Source organism: Enoplosus armatus, chromosome 24 (genome assembly GCF_043641665.1).
Source record: "Enoplosus armatus isolate fEnoArm2 chromosome 24, fEnoArm2.hap1, whole genome shotgun sequence".
NCBI lineage: Eukaryota > Metazoa > Chordata > Actinopteri > Centrarchiformes > Enoplosidae > Enoplosus > Enoplosus armatus.
Window position 1 is genome coordinate 12,470,059 of NC_092203.1, and position 16,936 is coordinate 12,486,994.

Genomic DNA, 16,936 nt, shown 5'->3' on the forward strand with positions numbered 1-16,936 from the left:
AACTTTATGTATGCTTGTCAGGACTGGGAAGTTTCCCACAAGTCTGTCTGGGACCAGGTCCAACATGAAGACCTCATGTTAACCCCTCAGTGGAAAGTGAAGACTTCTCACCTCAGTTTGTTTCTCACTCTGCGGCTCATATTTACGGTCTGCGAGACGTGACCTGAACGCAGCGTGATCCTCTGACACACACACACACACACACAGACACAGACACAGACACACACACACACACACACACACACACAGAGGCCTCCATCATTACTGTGGTTGTCATGGTAACAGCCCTGTGTGTTGTGTCACTGTGGCAGAGACTGAAACAAAGACACTGAGGCAGCCAATCAGAACGCAGCTGACACTCCAACCCCCCCAGCAGAGAATAAAAGGAAACTTTAACTTCCACAGAAAACCAATGAGGTGGCTCAAATCCCAGTACAGCAGACTCCGGTTGTACTGGGACGCTCCCAGCTCGGTGTGTAATATGAAGCAGGGGATTCTGGGAATCAGCAGACCCTGTCAGGACAAGCCTGCAGTCAGCAGGGAGGGAACGTTCGCTCCTCACGTCTGAGACGAAGAAACTGAGAGACGAGTTTCTGTCCACCGAGTCGTTTCTGTTGGAAAAGATTTCTTACTGCAGTCGGAGGAGAAGATCGTCGAAGACCTGTCCAGGTACACTGTGACATCATCAGGTCACATGACTCCCAGCTGCAGTCGGAGGAGAAGATCGCCAAAGACCTGTCCAGGTACGCTGTGACATCATCAGGTCACATGACTCCCAGCTGCAGTCGGAGGTGACAATGCTGTTAAAGAACAAAACATATCTGAACATGTTCCTGCATTTTCTCCCTCAGGTCTGACCTCTGACCCCCCACTCTCCTGGTCCGACCTCTGACCCCCCCCCCCCCTTTGTTATCCATTATGAAGCCATACAGGAAGTGGCTACTGGTGGTCCTGCTGGCCTGGCTCCTCTTCTTCCTGTCCCTGCTCTGTCACTTCCTGGACCTCAGATCCTCCTCGCTGCCTCGGTCCAGATCTGCTGCAGAGCCAGGACTCACCAGGACTGAAACCCGCCGCCTGGCCTCTGTTCATGGGGGAACCAAGGCCGCCAGCTGGTCCCTGAGACCTGCTGGAGTCTCAGAGAAGGACTGGAGGAGGAGGAGAACTGACTACAGGTCCAGGTCTAAGGACTACTACAGGTCCAGGTCTCTGGAGATCCTGCAGAGACTTTGGAGCGGGAACCTGACAGCGGGGATGCTGAGTCCTCGTCTTCAGAAGGTCATGAAGGTGCAGCTGAGCTCAAACAGGCACCAGGTGGTGTACCGGGGGCCAAGTGGGAGCCGCAAGTCCAGTCTGCAGCTGTACTGTGAGCTGAAGAAGAGGACCAGGATCCGGACTGTGGATGGGACCGAGGAGCCGTTCTCTGGTCTGGGCTGGGACCGGCTGGTGCCTTCGCTGCCCCTGCAGGATCTCCGGATGTCTCAGTATCAGAGCTGCGCAGTGGTGACGTCAGCTGGGGCTGTCCTCAACTCATCACTGGGGAGGGAAATCGGTGAGTCCACGTACAGGACCTGGGGGTCACAGGAGGAATCTGAAGGGTCACAAGATGAAAGGAAATGTGTTTTTATTTCAGTTCAGTTTAGTCTCCAAGAAACTTCAATTGACTACTTTTAGAGTTTGAATGGCGTTAAACTGGTGGTGCATTCAGGTGCTGAAGTGAAGGTCTGACAACAGAGCATCTTTCATGCATTCACAAGCTCTGATTTTTGGGAACGCAACAAACGTAACGGAATAAACATAATCATCAGTCATGAATGTTGTCCAAAAAAACAATAACTTAAGAATTACTACAAAAACAGAAGGTCCCTGAAAGCACCAGAGTTTAAATCTTCATCAACTGTCTTTAACACACCACAGGTGATGATGAAGCAGGAAGTGAAACAGCAGTAAGTGAGATGTTGCTGCCCTCTGCTGGTGGCTGAAGGCATTACACTGATACTCGATACATTTAAATTCTGAATCTGATTTGTACAAAAAATTTAATGTGTTTATAGTCAGGATGGGATTGACAAAACATTCTTAACTCAAGGTCCACTTACTCTCTTGTACAGGAGCTTTCGACCACATCACATGGTCTGCAGACACTCAAGAGTTTGTTTCTCTGAGCACTTTAAGGGATTCTTGTCTGCTGATGAAGGCCGTGAGATACGATCGAAAGCTCCAGAAGTAGACGTTTCGTTGAGGTGATTTGTCAGCTGCTGTCACTGAAGTTTGTGGTGTTTTCAAAGGCTTTAACGACCCCGTCAGGTGAGTTCAGGTGTCGTTTACCTGCAGATGACTTTAACCTGCTCCTCTTCTGTTGGACTCAGATTCCCATGATGCAGTTCTTCGGTTCAACACCGCTCCCACTGAAGGCTTCGAGAGAGACGTAGGGACCAAGACCACCATCCGCATCATCAACTCCCAGGTACAGACTCCGCCCACTCTCCTCACCTGCAGCTCACCTTTTCTTTCAAACTTTGGACTTTCTGTCTCATAATTTTTAAATCAATGTTCTGATATATATACATATATGTGTGTGTGTGTGTGTGTGTGTATATGTATACTTATATATTACATCAAACTTTATATTTATGAACTTAGGACTTTTTTCATGACTCAATATTTTGATATAAATATGTCATATTAGTTTTCTATTGTGTGAGAGAAATGGACTGCAGCTCTACATATGTATATATAAAACACGTAATATAATATGTATCTAATATATATATTTGTATGTCAGCAGTCGATCACTCTGTTTCTTCTTCTTCTCTCTTCATCAGATTGTAGCTCGGCCCAAACATCAGTTCAACAGCAGCTCATTGTATCAGAACGTCACTCTGCTGGTCTGGGATCCGGCTCAGTACTCCTCCAACCTGACCCAGGTAATCTATGACTGCTATTATAACTGTATTGTTATGTTAAATCTTTATTTAAACACAAATCAGGTCAGAACGCTCAGCTCTTCTATTCTCTGTGTCACTATTGATTGTTTTCATTATTGATTAGCCTGACGATTATTTTCCCAATAAATGGATTCATCATTTTATCTATAAAATATAATAAAAACATGTTCAGTTTGACAGTTTTATTATAAAAGACTGAAAATAAGCAAATATTTAAGATAAAAAAATGAAAGAATCACAGTCGCTGCAGATTAATCTTGATCAACCTATATATTAATCGGTACTTTATATCAGTACTGTAACATCAGTGTGTGTATATATATATATATATATATATATATGTATATGTGAACATCCCATCAGACGTGTTGTTGTTCCTCTTCAGTGGTTCCAGAAGCCGGACTTCGATCTGTTCTCAGCATACGTCGAACGCCGTCGCCTCCGACCTGAGCAGCTGTTTTACATCCTCCATCCAGAGTTCATCTGGAGTCTGTGGGACCTGATCCAGGACAACACTGAGGACCACATCCAACCGAACCCACCCTCGTCAGGGTTCACTGGTACCAGCTACTCTACTGTGTAGTACAATACATATATATATATACACATATATGTATATATGTGTATATATATATGTGCATATTAATGTATATAATGTGAAATATACATTAAATTTCAGGGATTTTAAAAAATTTCATTAATTAACATTGAAAATTGATATTATATTGTTAAATTAAATTGTAAGCTTAAAGATTCTGATAAAAACAGCTCAATAAATACAATTAAGTAATTTAAATGTTAATTTTCATAATTAAAATTAAAATTACTGCAAACGTTAATTAATGTCAAATACTGAAAGATAATTAATTGAATTTGAAAAATTAAACAGAAAAACAATATTTAAGTTAAAAACTACAACACAAAAAGTAAAAAATTAAGAATTTGTAAAATGTATTAAACTAAATGACACTCATTTGTTAGTTTTTGTATCATTAATTAAAACTTTAAATATCATATATATGATAAAAAGTAGAACACAACAAATACAACTCAGCAAAACAACAAAAGAAAATACTGTACTAATTTACATTACATTACAATTAAAAGTGTTAAGATAAATTAAAATAAAGATTAAAATAAAAAACTATAATTCAAGTTGTAAATTTGTTAAGTTAAACATTCAATTTTAATTGACTAAATAAATGTGAATAAAAAACTAAAAGCTGCATTTGTTTTTATCGTGCAAATATATAATTATAGTGTATTACATTTATTACAGACTGAAATATTTCAGCTAGCATGTACAATAGTCCAACGAGTATCTACACACAGGATATTAATTCACATGTAGAAATAAACTTAATACTAATATACAGATAAAATAATTTTAGTAAAGAAGAGACAGATGGGGGCGGGCATTTTTACAGAACTTTATTTCAAGTTTCCTCAAAAGAACATTTTTACAACAACTCACGTTCAACAAACCAGAAACTATAGAAAAATATTCACATTTTATTCAGGCACACAAACTATCAATCAGTCAATGAATAATGATAAACTGTGATGATGTTTTCACAGCTGCATTATGATGTTCTCAGTGAAAGTCATATAAAACTGTTGTTTTAATATTTCAGTTTGTTTATTAATGAAACATATTAATTGCTGACTTGTATTTTTCAACATGTGATTCATCAGAGCGCAGCTGATGACAGTTTTTATATGAAGTCATATTTTACATTTTCAGCTCAGAAAAAGATTTTTGATAACACTTCAGTTTAACCACACTGTTTATAAGTAGCATATAAATGGTTAATAACACAGTATAATGTAGGTTTAAGCAGATTTAAGGACATTGTTATGTTTATTGTTGTCACATGTTCAAATTAAATCACTCTGAGCTGAAGGTTCACTGACCTCAGAAATAGTTTAAAATATAATAATAAGTTCCTCATTAAGTCTAATTAAATGTAACTTTCCTGTATTTAGCATTTAAAACAGAACACTTTATTCTTATTTTGAATTTCTCAGCAGCTGTAACTTCTCTCATGATGCATCAATAATATTATTGATTATAATATTGAAGTGGCAACTTTATTAATTTATTATAAAATGTACGTTGTGTTAATTAATGAATTAAACTTAATTTGTAAGTGTATAATATGTTTAAAGTTAACGGTTTAATTTACAAACATACTGTAAATTAGTGATAAGCTAAAATCTTTTCATCACGGACTCGACACAGTTTGTCCTCCGTACCTTCAGTCAGCTGATTGTGTGTCGAGTTTTCAGGTGATACGATCACGACACCGACACACTGGGGTCACACCTGGGGTGACATCACGAGTTTCCAGGAGGCGAAGCCACTGTGACACACAACACTGGTGAGGGCGGGGCAGTTTGTTGGTCCCGTCCCTTCAGTTACCTGGCCAATCAAACATCATCAGGGGGAGGTCTCAGGCGGCTCAGCTGTGTCGGTTCTGTCAGACACGGCGGCACTGGTTCCCTCCATGTGGACCGTACCAGGTCCGGTGAGTGGTGTCGGACCAGTGTCGGGATGTCCGGTGGCAGCTGGGCTGCCGTCACACACTCTGCGGTTCAGCTGGACCATGGTGGTCTTGGAGGGCATGGAGGACTGACCGTTCTCCGTCAGCTGGTGTTTACAGTGGAACAGGATCAGGAAGCAGCGGTAGAACTGAGGAACAAACGTGAACATTAATAATCAATTAAACATCGATAATAAACCGATAAGTGACAAAAAGCCACAGCTGGACTCGAACCGACGACACTGTGGTTCATGACAAAGCGTTATGTCGTTTTTTTGTTTTGGATTTAATATTTTTATCTTATTTTTAAATTTCTTTTAGTTTTTACATCATTTACTTTTTTTAAAATAAATATTTGTTGTCTGTGCTTCATAATTGAGTTGAACTGACAAACAGGGTCTTCCGTATTGAATAGGGTTTATTTGTATTCATTTTTAATTCAATATTACTTAGAATATATACAATATTTATATATTGTTCTTTTTATAAAGTTTGTTTTTTGTTTTTAATATCTATTTTATTGACTTATTTTTAATTATATTTTTTTGCTATTTCAAAATATTTTTTAACCACAAGAACTTTTCCAGGAACCTAATAACAACAGTAAAACGCACCACAACATTGATTTTGTTCTCGAGCTTTCTATCATATCACATGGTCTTCCTCAGCAGAAGATATAGATGTTCAGGTTTCAGGTTCCCAGTATTTCTTTTGTTATTTTGTTTTCACTTTCTGTCTTTATCTTTTCTTACAAATATGTATCCTTAAAGTGTTATTTTTTTTTTTAACTTTATATAAAATAAAGATATTTATATTTTTTTTGTTGTTTACTTGTTGACATGACAATGTCACCCCTGTGTTCCAGGTATCCTGTTGATGATGTCACTGTGTCGTGAGGTCAGCGTGTACGAGTTCATCCCATCTGTCCGTCGGACCGACCTCTGTCATTATTACGAGCGTTTCCATGACGACGCCTGTACACTAGGAGCCTATCACCCTCTGCTGTACGAGAAGCTGCTGATCCAGAGGATCAACCAGGGCCACCAAGACCAGCTGAGGAGGAAGGGCAAGGTCACGCTGAGGGGGTTCAGGACGGTTCAGTGTGGGTCATGATCTGGGTTTTACACGCAGAGGTGGTTCAGGACGGTTCGGTGTGGATCATGATCCTGGTTCAACACGCTGAAGGGGTTCAGGACAATCTGGTGTGGGTCACGATCTGGGTTTAACACGCTGAGGGGGTTCAGGACGGTCCGGTGTGGGTCATGATCTGGGTTTAGCACGCTGAGGGGGTTCAGGACGGTCCGGTGTGGGTCATGATTCCGGTTCAACATGCTGAGGGGGTTCACAACGATCCGGTGTGGGTCATGATCTGGGTTTAACACGCTGAGGGGGTTCAGGACGGTCCGGTGTGGGTCATGATCCTGTTTTTTTTTTTAGGGTAACCCTGACCCATACTTTTCACTTTTTTGACAGTTTATCAGAACTTTGATTTGTATCTCAAAGTTTTGTAGTGTCATTCTTCAACATCTCATACATTTCTTTTTTTGGCAGAATCAAACTTCCATAAAAGTCTATTGAGTCTTTAATCAGACGGTGCGTTCACTGCCCTCTCACACCTGCTGTATTTATGTCACACGTTTGTTAACTGGGACTGAAAGAGTCTTTGTGAGACTCTCGGCGACGTGGTTTCATCCCACTGACTCCGCTGTTGGACTGTTATTTCTGTCCTCGGCTGCTCTCTGAGGAAACAACAGGAATCTGGTTCATGTCTCTTTGTGAAACCAGTCAGCTGTGACAGAAACCAGCTATAGATGGACCCTCAGGCCCCTGGATGAACCTGACACTCATAAAGGACTTGATACGCTGCCACAATGTGTTCCATCTCTAATTGAGACAATTAAGGGTTTAAACCAATGAAACGCTGTTAGGCGTTAGAAATAACACTTTTCTGGCTCAGAAGAGCCTCAGAAATAACTAATAAGGGAAACTAATAATTAATAAGCTAAATTTCAGTTTCTTGTAATAATATTTATTTAGATTTAATCCATCACATCTGATTTTATTGCTGCCATGGTGATTCAGAGCAGACTCTTCGAATCAATCTACATTTACTGTAATCATATTAAACACTCCTGTAGAGCAGTCTTGTGTTAAATGGGTTAAAAACAAACAGAAGTCTGGTCCTGTAAGTTGAGGATGTTTGGATAAAAATCAAACCAGTTTGTCTGATTTCACCTGTCCAACACATATGAGCGCTTGTTTACGTTAGGCCAGGCTAATTAATTAGCTTAGAACCAGCACCGCGGTTCTGACAAAAAGAACTAATAATGAATGGAAAACACCACTTATTACACATGTATATTACATGTATATTAACAAAATTTTAATTGATTCAGGTTCCTGAAATGTTCTTGTTGTGTGACAGTTTGACATATTTCTGCCAACATTTCACAAAAAGAAAACTTATCTTTTGTTTAGATACAAATAAAAAGTTTCACTGTGTTTTGTATCTGAAATTTTGTTTTGATGTTAATTAAAAGTATTTTTTTCTCAATTTACTATAACGTTTTAACATATTTTACTTATTACTTCATTATTTCACTTTTTCTCATTGATGTATTTTACATTTTGTTTTAGAATTAATTATTTTTTTATCAAGTTATATTTTCATTGTTTTTTAGTTATTTAGCTATAGTTATAGTTATAAGTTTTTCAAGTGATTTCTTCAACTTTTTAAATGTTTGTATTTCTTATTTCCAAAGTTTTTTTTAAATTATGTTATATATATATACATGATTTAGATCCTTGGATCATCTGAACAAATGTTATCTTGACACAACAAACAGGTGTGCATCTCTCACCTGTTTGTTCATGAGGATGTAGATGACAGGGTTAATGACGGTGCTGCTTTTGGCGAGGATCGACGGGACAACGCTGGCAACGGGGCTGATGACTCCCGGCTGGCCGAAGGTGGCCATCATGGCGACAATGCCGTAAGGCATCCAGCAGAGCAGGTAACACACCACCGTGGTAACGACCATGAACAGGATGTGAAACTCTCTACGACGAGCTGCCGTCCGCCTGATATGACCCACCTAAGAGAGGAAACACAGGGGAGAAACTATCAGAACCACCTGAGAGGCGAAACGCAGGGGAGATACTATCAGAACCACCTGAGAGGCGAAACCCAGGGGAGAAACTATCAGAACCAACTGAGAGGCGAAATGTAGGGGACCATCTAGGAACTAGGATACTGGGTCAGGTTCAGTTCAATGTTTAATGTTTCATTGAATCTGAGGAATGTGACTTTGATCAAGTGACCCGTGACTTTGATTGGCTGCTGTGACCATGTGACCCACCTGTTTGACCGCATAGAGCAGGCGGCCATAGCAGTAGACCATGACGAGGACGGGGAGGCCCAGACAGAAGACAAACAGACAGATGATGTACGAGTGAGAGCCAGACGATCTCTCCGTCCACGTCACAGAGCAGCTGGTCCCGGCCCCCTCCAGACCATAACTGCTCCAGCCCAGCAGGGGGGGCACCGTCCACACCAGGGAGTACAGCCACGACCCCCCCACTGCCAGCAGGGGCTTCCTGTAGTCCGAGACCCGCTTGTTGTACACCATCAGGGTGCTGTAACGGTCGTAGGATAGGACAGCCAGAGAGACCAGAGACACGATGCCTGGTGGAGACAAAACAGGAAGTGAGACACACCTGGAACACCTGACACACCTGGAGGACCTGACACACCTGACACACCTGGATCAACTGACACACCTGGAGGACCTGACATACCTGGATCACCTGACACACCTGGATCACCTGACACATCTGAAACATTTGACACACCTGATTCTGGAGAGTCGTGGAGAAGTGATTTAATAACAAACTTAAACCTAAACAAGCAGATTTAACTTCAGACTGGAAACATGGTCTTTAAATCCTCAGTAGAATCAAACTAAATCCTGGTCACTTCTGACACAAATCTTTCTAATTCCATCATTAAAGAGCTCCTGAAGTCTTGGACTGTCCTCCATGTGGGTCTGATCCGCTTCAGCAGCTCTGAGGAATCAAGTCCTCCTCATTAGTCACTGAGACCAGATTAAGTTTTAAAGGCGTCTCAGGACCTCTTTGTTTTGAAGAAAGACTGAAAGTTAAAGAATGAAAGAAACCAGGATGTGTTTAGCCTAGCTTAGCACAAAGAGCTGTGGAAGGCGGTTTCAGTCATTTAGTTTTCTATCAGCACACAGATGGTTTTAGATTACTCAAGACGGGTTTTTAAGGCTGATTCTGGTGTTTAGGGGGCTCAATATATGTTTGAAGTTTCTGGTGATAAACTCAATGAAATTAAAAATGTCCACTACAATTTGGTTGGGGGCTGGTGGAGTTGTAAAACCCTGTTTACGTTCCTGATCATACACAAAGTGAAGTGCAGGCTTTGGGGGGCCCTGGAGGTCTAGGGGCCCGGTGTTCAGAGTCAGAAACAGTGGAGTCAGTGTAGAAGCAGCAGCTGACGGTGTTATCTGTCTGAGCTGTGGGAGCTTATCAACACCTCCACTCAGCCTCCACCCTGTTTATGAAACACCCGTCATGTGACCCCCCCCCCATCCCCCCAGCTCATCGATAGAAGCCTCATGGAGCAGAGGGAGGTCTGGCTCTGACCTCCAACTGACAACCAGTGAAGCTCAGACAGGAAGTAGAAACAAACATGTCTTCTTCTTCTTCAAACCTGATTAGTGTGTCAAACTGTCGCAGCTTGATGTTAAACTCTGAAACAGAAGCCGAGTGATGACATGTTTCCAGATGTTTCAACATCCAGCAGAAACACGCTCAGGTGAGAAACATCCTGTAGTACTTCATACTTCTACTCCACTTCGTTTATCCCACATTTACTTTACAGGTTTGTAAAGATGAAAACAGTTTTGCTGCACTGGCTCCCTGTAAAATCCAGAATAGAGTTTAAAATCCTTCTCCTGACCTACAAAGCTCTCACTGGTCAGGCACCATCATATCTTAAAGAGCTCATAGTACCCTATTACCCCACTAGAGAACTGCGCTCCCAGAATGCAGGGTTGCTTGTGGTTCCTAGAGTCTCCAAAAGCCGAACAGGAGCCAGAGCCTTCAGCTATCAAGCTCCTCTCCTGTGGAACCAGCTCCCAGTTTGGGTCCGGGAGGCAGGCCTGCCTGGACCAGCCCCTGCCCACTGCTGGGGGCATCCATTAATGTTACTAAGTGGACATCTTCTGGCTGCAGAGCTGCAGAGTCTGGATCTATAAGTGCAGCCACCTGCTGCCCCTTGTTATTATTATTGTTATTATTATTATTATTATTAGTCTTGCTATTATTAAGATATAGACCCCCCCCCCCCTCACGTGTTTGCTCATGCCTCATAAACCCTTTTAGATGAAACCTGTTGGGTTCATCAGACTTTGAGTCCTCCTGCAGCAGCACGAGCTGTTACGTCACTTCAACAGGTGAGACTTTACCTTCAGTTCAGGAAATACTTTTATCAGAATCAGAATCAGAAATACTTTATTGATCGCCGGGGGGAAATTGTACAGTACCGGTGCTCCCATTCATTTTACTGTGAAGTGTGAGTATACACTTGATGTATTTATACTTAAAGTACAAAGAAGCTCAAACTTTTATTCTTATCGTTGTATCGAAGTTCGCCGGGCCGAAGCGACTCACCGAAGCAGGAGTTGACGAAGCCGTACCACATGCAGCCGTGTCGGCCGTACAGCCAGCGGGTTCGCAGGCTGGAGGCGAAGCTGAGCGTCGTACCACAGACGCAGACTAGCATGTCGCTGACGCTGATGTTGAGCAGCAGCATGTTGACGGGGGTCCGCAGAGTCTTGAAGCGGCAGAACAGAACCAGAACCAGCAGGTTATTGAGGAAACCGAACACCATGATGGAGCCCAGAAACACCGACACCACGCGGTGACCGCTGCGCGACAGCCGCTCATGCGGCGTGTCGCTCCAGTCCTGCTCCAGAGAGGACAGCGGTTCGCTCAGGTTGGACGTCAGGTTGATGTCGCTCACCTCGGAGAACATGACTAGCTGCTGCTCACGCGCTGCACTCCCGAACATTTACTGCGTAAATATGGATCCGCTCGGCTTTACGCGCGGTACGGTGCGCGCGGGTCAGTCCTCTTTGGAGAAAATAAAAAAGCAACAGAAGCTTTCTGGAGTTCACATACTGATGAAGACTCAAACTACTGGAGGCGAAGCGTCCTGCAGCGACGCGCCGCCGCTCTGTCCGACCGCTGCTTCCTGCTCCATCCTCCGCAGGAGCGGCACCGCGCCGCGGGGACGGAAAACCAGGAGAGATCAATAAAAGTATCGATAATCCGGCGGTGAGTCTGGTGAGCTTCTTCTTCGTCTCCTGATAAATTATGAAAAAACTAAACCACTTGTGAGAGCGGAAGTTTCTGTCTCTCCGCGTGCAGCCAAAGTGAGGGGCTCTGCTCCGCGCGCTCCGCTTTTAATACACGCTACACTGTAAGAAGTGACCGGCTGAGCCGACGTGACTTTATCCAAAACACTAAACATTTTTTCAGAGTTAAATACGCTGATTACAGGCTATATATATATATTATTCCAGTACCAGTCCATAGGATGGAGCTGGTCTGTGGTTTGGTCACTGGAGAGGTGGCAGTTGGGGTACGCCCGGCCTGTCGAAGGGGTCGATATAATTCTGGGCTGAAGCTCCGCCGCCTAATGTGTTCACCCAGGTTCCTGTACCGCTTCTTTCAAAGACAGAGGTGGGAAAGCCAGCAGAGGGGGTGAACCTGAGGTGGAGTTGTTCCCAGCTTGCGCAGTAACTCGAGCTATGGGTGGTAGAGGAGATGAGGCTCAACAGAAGGAAAAAGAGGCAAAAGTTGTAGTAATACCTGTGCCTCTCGAGTCTATCTCTCATAGTGAGTTAATACAGGAACAAAAGTCTGATCCCTCTATGAAGGCCCTGTTTGAGCGTGTGTCACCTGCGGAGGACATGGAAACTGCGGCGCAGGGGTATTTTGTGTAAATGGTGTGCACAAGGAGACGATTTTGTGGGAAAACCAATTGTGCAAATTGTGGTGCCTGCTAAATTCAGAGAAGCTGTGTTGAAAGCTTCCTATGATGATGTAGCTGGTCATATGGGTGTTAAAAAAAACATACACTAGGATTTTGCATTATTTCTCTTGGCCCCGGTTGAAAAGGGATATATCTGCTTTCATCAAGACTTCCCATACTTGTCAGCTGACGGGTAAGCCTAATCAGTCTATACGTCCGGCACCGCTTTGTCCCATTCCAGCTTTGGATCAGCCTTCAGAGTATTTAATTATGGACTGTGTAGGCCCGCTGCCTCCCTCAATCTCTGGTAATCAATACTTGTGCCAGGCTACCTGCTATCCAGCAGCGTACCCGTTACATTCTATTACAGCTAAGGCTGTGGTGAAGGCCTTGTCCCAATTCATTTCTATGTTTGGCATTCCCAAAGTCATACAAACTGACAAAGGTTCAAATTTTTTGCTCTAAACTGTTTTCACAGGTTTTGCAACAGCTTCAGATTAAGCACAACCAGGCGTCGGCTTATCATCCCCAAAGTCAAGGTGCTTTAGAATACTTTCATCAGACCCTGAAGTCACTCTTGCGTGCCTACTGCACCGAGCTTGATTGTGACTGGGAGGAGGGATTGCCTTGGTTGTTGCTGGCGGCAAGAGAGGTAGTCCAGGTGAGCACCGGATTCAGTCCAAATGATCTGGTTTTTGGGTACTCGGTGCGCGGACCATTGGCAGTGTTAAAAAGTGGTTGCCAACAGTCTGAGCCGCCACAGAACTTAATTGACTATGTTAATGGTTTTAGGCACAGACTTTATATGGCAGGGAAAATGGCAAAGCACAGGTTAAAAAAATCACAAAAGAAGATGAAATTACTGTTTGACCATAAAGCAAAACAGCGGCAGTTCAGTCCTGGAGATCAGGTCATGTTTCTTTTGCCGGTTGTGGGTTCGCCATTTCAGGCACGTTTTGCTAGTCCGTTTACAGTTACAAAACAAGTGTCGGAACAAGATTATTTGATCTCATTGCCTAAAGGAAAGTCTAGGTTGTGTCATATCAATTTGCTTAAGCCTTATTATGCCCGTCTGTTGTCGTCCCCAGGTTCTAATGAGGTCTGCGTAAAACCTGCACTTTGCATAAAAACAGGCAGTTATGGGGGAGGGGGAATGGCCTACAGATGAGGGTGTGTTGCAGGTATGGTTGAACAACTCTGAGGCATTAAAGTCTTTGCCGTCAGTACTTAGGCACTTGGATGAGAGTAAGCGTAATGAACTGGTTTCCTAAATCGCTATTTTCAGATACGCCGTCATAAACGCATCTTGTTGAACAGGACATAGATGTTGGTGATGCTTAACCAATCAAGCAACGCTTTTATCGTGTTTCACCAGATAAGCGGGCACAACTGGACAAAGAGATTAAATATATGCTAGATAATAAAATAGCAGAATCCTCCCACTCTAGCTGGGCATCTCTGTGTTTACTGGTGAGAAAACCTGATTCCACTTTTCGGCCATGTACTGATTTCAGGAAAGTTAACCGGGTCACAAAACCAGATTTGTTCCCTTTGCCACGCATGGAGGATTGCGTTGACCAAGTGGGTTCAGCAAAATTTGTGAGCAAATTTGAATACTTAAAGGTTACTGGCAGGTCCCGCTGTCTCCACGGGCCCAGGAGATAAGTGCGTTTATAACTTCTACTGGCTTGTATTCTTATAAAGTAATGCCCTTTGGTCTGCGCAATGCCCCAGCCACCTTCCAGTGGCTGATGAATCGTGTGGTGTGGTGGTAGGTCTGTCTGGTTGTGCTGTGTACCTGGATGATGTCGTCATCTTCAGTGACACTTGGGAGGAACATCTGCAGCGGTTACAAGCACTGTTTGACAGATTGGTGTGGGCTCAGTTAACAGTGAATTTGACCAAGTGTGAATTTGCCCAAGCTACTGTAACCTACTTAGGCAAAGTGTTGGGGCAGGGGGAGGTTTACCCTGTGGAGGCTAAAGTGGAAGCTATCAAGAATTTTCCACCCCCGTAACAAAAAAGGGGTTGATGCGTTTTCTCGACATGGTGGGATATTATAGAAGTTTCTGTAAGAACTTCTCTCTAAAGTAAAGTTTGTTTGGTCAGCTTAGGCCCAGTGTGCCTTTGACAACATTAAAGCTCTCCTATGTTCCCCTCCGGTTTTGGCGGCACCGCAGTTTGATAAGCCTTTTATCTTGCAGGTTGATGCCAGTCAGGTGGGGCAGGAGCAGTATTGCTGCAAGCTGATGATGAGGAGGTGGAGAGGCCGGTTGGGTTCTTTTCAAAAAAGTTCAATTCATGTCAGCTGAACTATTCAGTCATTGAGTAAGAGGCCCTAAAGGCATTCATTTGGGGATTACAGCATTTTGATGTGTCTGTTGGTTCTGGGGCCCCTCTTGTAGTGTACACATAATCCCCTTACCTTTCTGCGCTCTTTGCAGAATCCAAATCAACGCTTGATGAGATGGGCATTATTTTTGCAGCCATACCATTTGGACATCCGCCATATCAAGGTCACTGAAAATGTAATGGCTGACGCCCTTTCTCGCGCACTCCAATCCCATTAGCGTGTATCTGTTAATGCTGCCTATGTTTGTGCTTTTTCCTCTCTCCTTCTTTGTCTGTCCTGCTCTCTCTTAAAAATGCTCCACAGGTACCAAGGTTGTGGAGGGGGTGTGGAAAGGTACTTGGAGGGAGTGGTCTAAGGTATTTTAAAGTATCTGTACCATCTTAAAAATGACTAAAATCACAGTTTGTTGAATAATGACATTTTTAATGTACTTATAAGATATATGTGATATGATCCATTAATGATCAGCTGATGTTTTCTTATAAATGCATTAAAGGTGTTGCTGACAGTAAATGACCTCTAAACTCCCAGCATGCATTCTGTTGGTGAGCAGCAGTTAGGCTCCAGGCGAGCATGATTGCTGCTGCAGCTCAACGCCTGCAAGGCATCATGGGAGATGGAGGAGGAGGCAGCTGGCTTCAGACATGTCATCTGAAGAAGAAGAAGAAGAAGAGGAAGTTACAGGAGGGTGAGTCCATGTTTCATTCGTAATTTATAAAGAGACTTCTGAATATTGACCTCATTACATAATTTCAATCAATAATTCATCTGTGGACGAGTTAAAGAGTTGTGGGAGTTTTAAAGCTCCTAAATCTCAAACTGGAGCTCTCAAAAATGTCTCAACAGCCTGACGCTGCTCATGTTGTTTAAGACACATGTTAAAAACACCAAACTGCATCTTAAAAACACCAAACTGCATCTGAACAACACCAAATTGTGCTGTCCTCTCAGACGCTGTCATACCTCACCTGTCCACTAGATGCTGGTGTTGAGGTCTCAGTTTCACCTTCCTGATCACCTGACCTGCAGGTAACCACACCTGTATGTCTCTTTAAGTGTCAAAGAACACCTGATATGTTTGAGCTCAGGTCAGAAACATGTTACAGGATTTATCTAAACTCCTCGGGGCTTTTACTCTGATAGTTTACAGGAAGCTGTGACGTGAGTAAATGTTAAATTTCTCACCTGAGGACAGACACACCTGTTTGTCTCCTGAATACGTTCATGACTTCATATAACTTCCTGTAATCACCTCCATATATCTAAACAGCACATTTCATTATGATTATTAATATTATTATTATTATTTCAGATTTGATTTTGTTGTAATTCTAAAAGAGAATAACTGAATTCTCTTTACAGCCTGTTTTTCATCTTGTATTTGTTTCCATTTAGTCAAACTGTCTCCATTACAGCAGCTGAATCAGCTGTTAGCAGCTCCTGTCTGCAGTATCCTCGTGGACAACTATCACTGATCACTGAGACACTGAAGGAAACTTAAAAACAGGAGGATTCTCAGGCAGGTTCTGCAGCTTCAGAGGTAATGACATCCCCGGGAAGTTTAAGTGTTTTGGAATTTCTTAAATCTTTTTTTCTGCTTTTGAAGGAAACTTTCAGTCACGAGTAGTCTTTCAAGGGGAAAATATATATTTTGTTCCATAAAAACAACATAAATTTAGATGAAAACAGTCAAAAGTCAGACTGTGTGTCTGTTCCCTGAAGTATCATGGTGTTTCTGATCTCAGGACTCAGTGAAGGAGAAGACACTCAACATGGCCGACATCCCCGAGGACATCCATCTGGAGACACAGCTGTCACCACCTCCAGCGTCAGACCCCCCTCAGACCTGGACCCAGCTGACCCCCCCTCAGTCCTCAGACCATCAACTGTACAGAGAAGCGTTTCAGTTTGATTTATTTACATGTTTTATTTGAAAAATCTGTTTACATCTTTTACTTCATAAAAAAACAGCAAAACAACAAAGTGGGGGGTGGGGGGGTTGTCATTTATTTCACACCATCTCGACCAATGAGAT

General features: G+C 42.9%; 2 protein-coding genes across 2 annotated transcripts; one reads left to right on the top strand and one right to left on the bottom strand.

The window, feature by feature from the left end:
* Nucleotides 1–918: 918 nt before the first annotated feature.
* Nucleotides 919–6,601, top strand: LOC139306587 (beta-galactoside alpha-2,6-sialyltransferase 2-like). Its single transcript, XM_070930486.1, has 5 exons — nt 919–1,549; nt 2,367–2,464; nt 2,823–2,924; nt 3,331–3,505; nt 6,354–6,601. Exons 1-5 carry the CDS (start codon nt 919–921, stop codon nt 6,599–6,601), a joined length of 1,254 nt encoding a protein of 417 aa, XP_070786587.1.
* An 8-nt stretch (nt 6,602–6,609) lies between these two features.
* LOC139306959 (parapinopsin-like) lies at nt 6,610–11,546 on the bottom strand. The gene is made up of 4 exons (XM_070930923.1): nt 11,183–11,546; nt 8,836–9,173; nt 8,350–8,583; nt 6,610–6,909 (listed from the first exon to the last, which is right to left on the bottom strand). The coding sequence occupies exons 1-4, from the start codon at nt 11,544–11,546 to the stop codon at nt 6,610–6,612; spliced, it is 1,236 nt and encodes a 411-aa protein (XP_070787024.1).
* Between the last annotated feature and the right edge of the window lie 5,390 nt (nt 11,547–16,936).

What these genes read in the sequence shown, in the direction of transcription:
- LOC139306587 (XM_070930486.1), top strand. Translation starts at nt 919, where the DNA reads ATGAAGCCATACAGGAAGTGGCTACTGGTGGTCCTGCTGGCCTGGCTC. An exon ending in ATCACTGGGGAGGGAAATCG is followed by an intron (nt 1,550 to 2,366) that starts GTGAGTCCACGT and finishes TGTTGGACTCAG; the next exon opens with ATTCCCATGATGCAGTTCTT. An exon ending in TCCGCATCATCAACTCCCAG is followed by an intron (nt 2,465 to 2,822) that starts GTACAGACTCCG and finishes TCTCTTCATCAG; the next exon opens with ATTGTAGCTCGGCCCAAACA.
- LOC139306959 (XM_070930923.1), bottom strand. Translation starts at nt 11,546, where the DNA reads ATGTTCTCCGAGGTGAGCGACATCAACCTGACGTCCAACCTGAGCGAA. An exon ending in CTTCGTCAACTCCTGCTTCG is followed by an intron (nt 9,174 to 11,182) that starts GTGAGTCGCTTC and finishes TGTCTCCACCAG; the next exon opens with GCATCGTGTCTCTGGTCTCT. An exon ending in TCAAACAGGTGGGTCACATG is followed by an intron (nt 8,584 to 8,835) that starts GTCACAGCAGCC and finishes TTCCTCTCTTAG; the next exon opens with GTGGGTCATATCAGGCGGAC.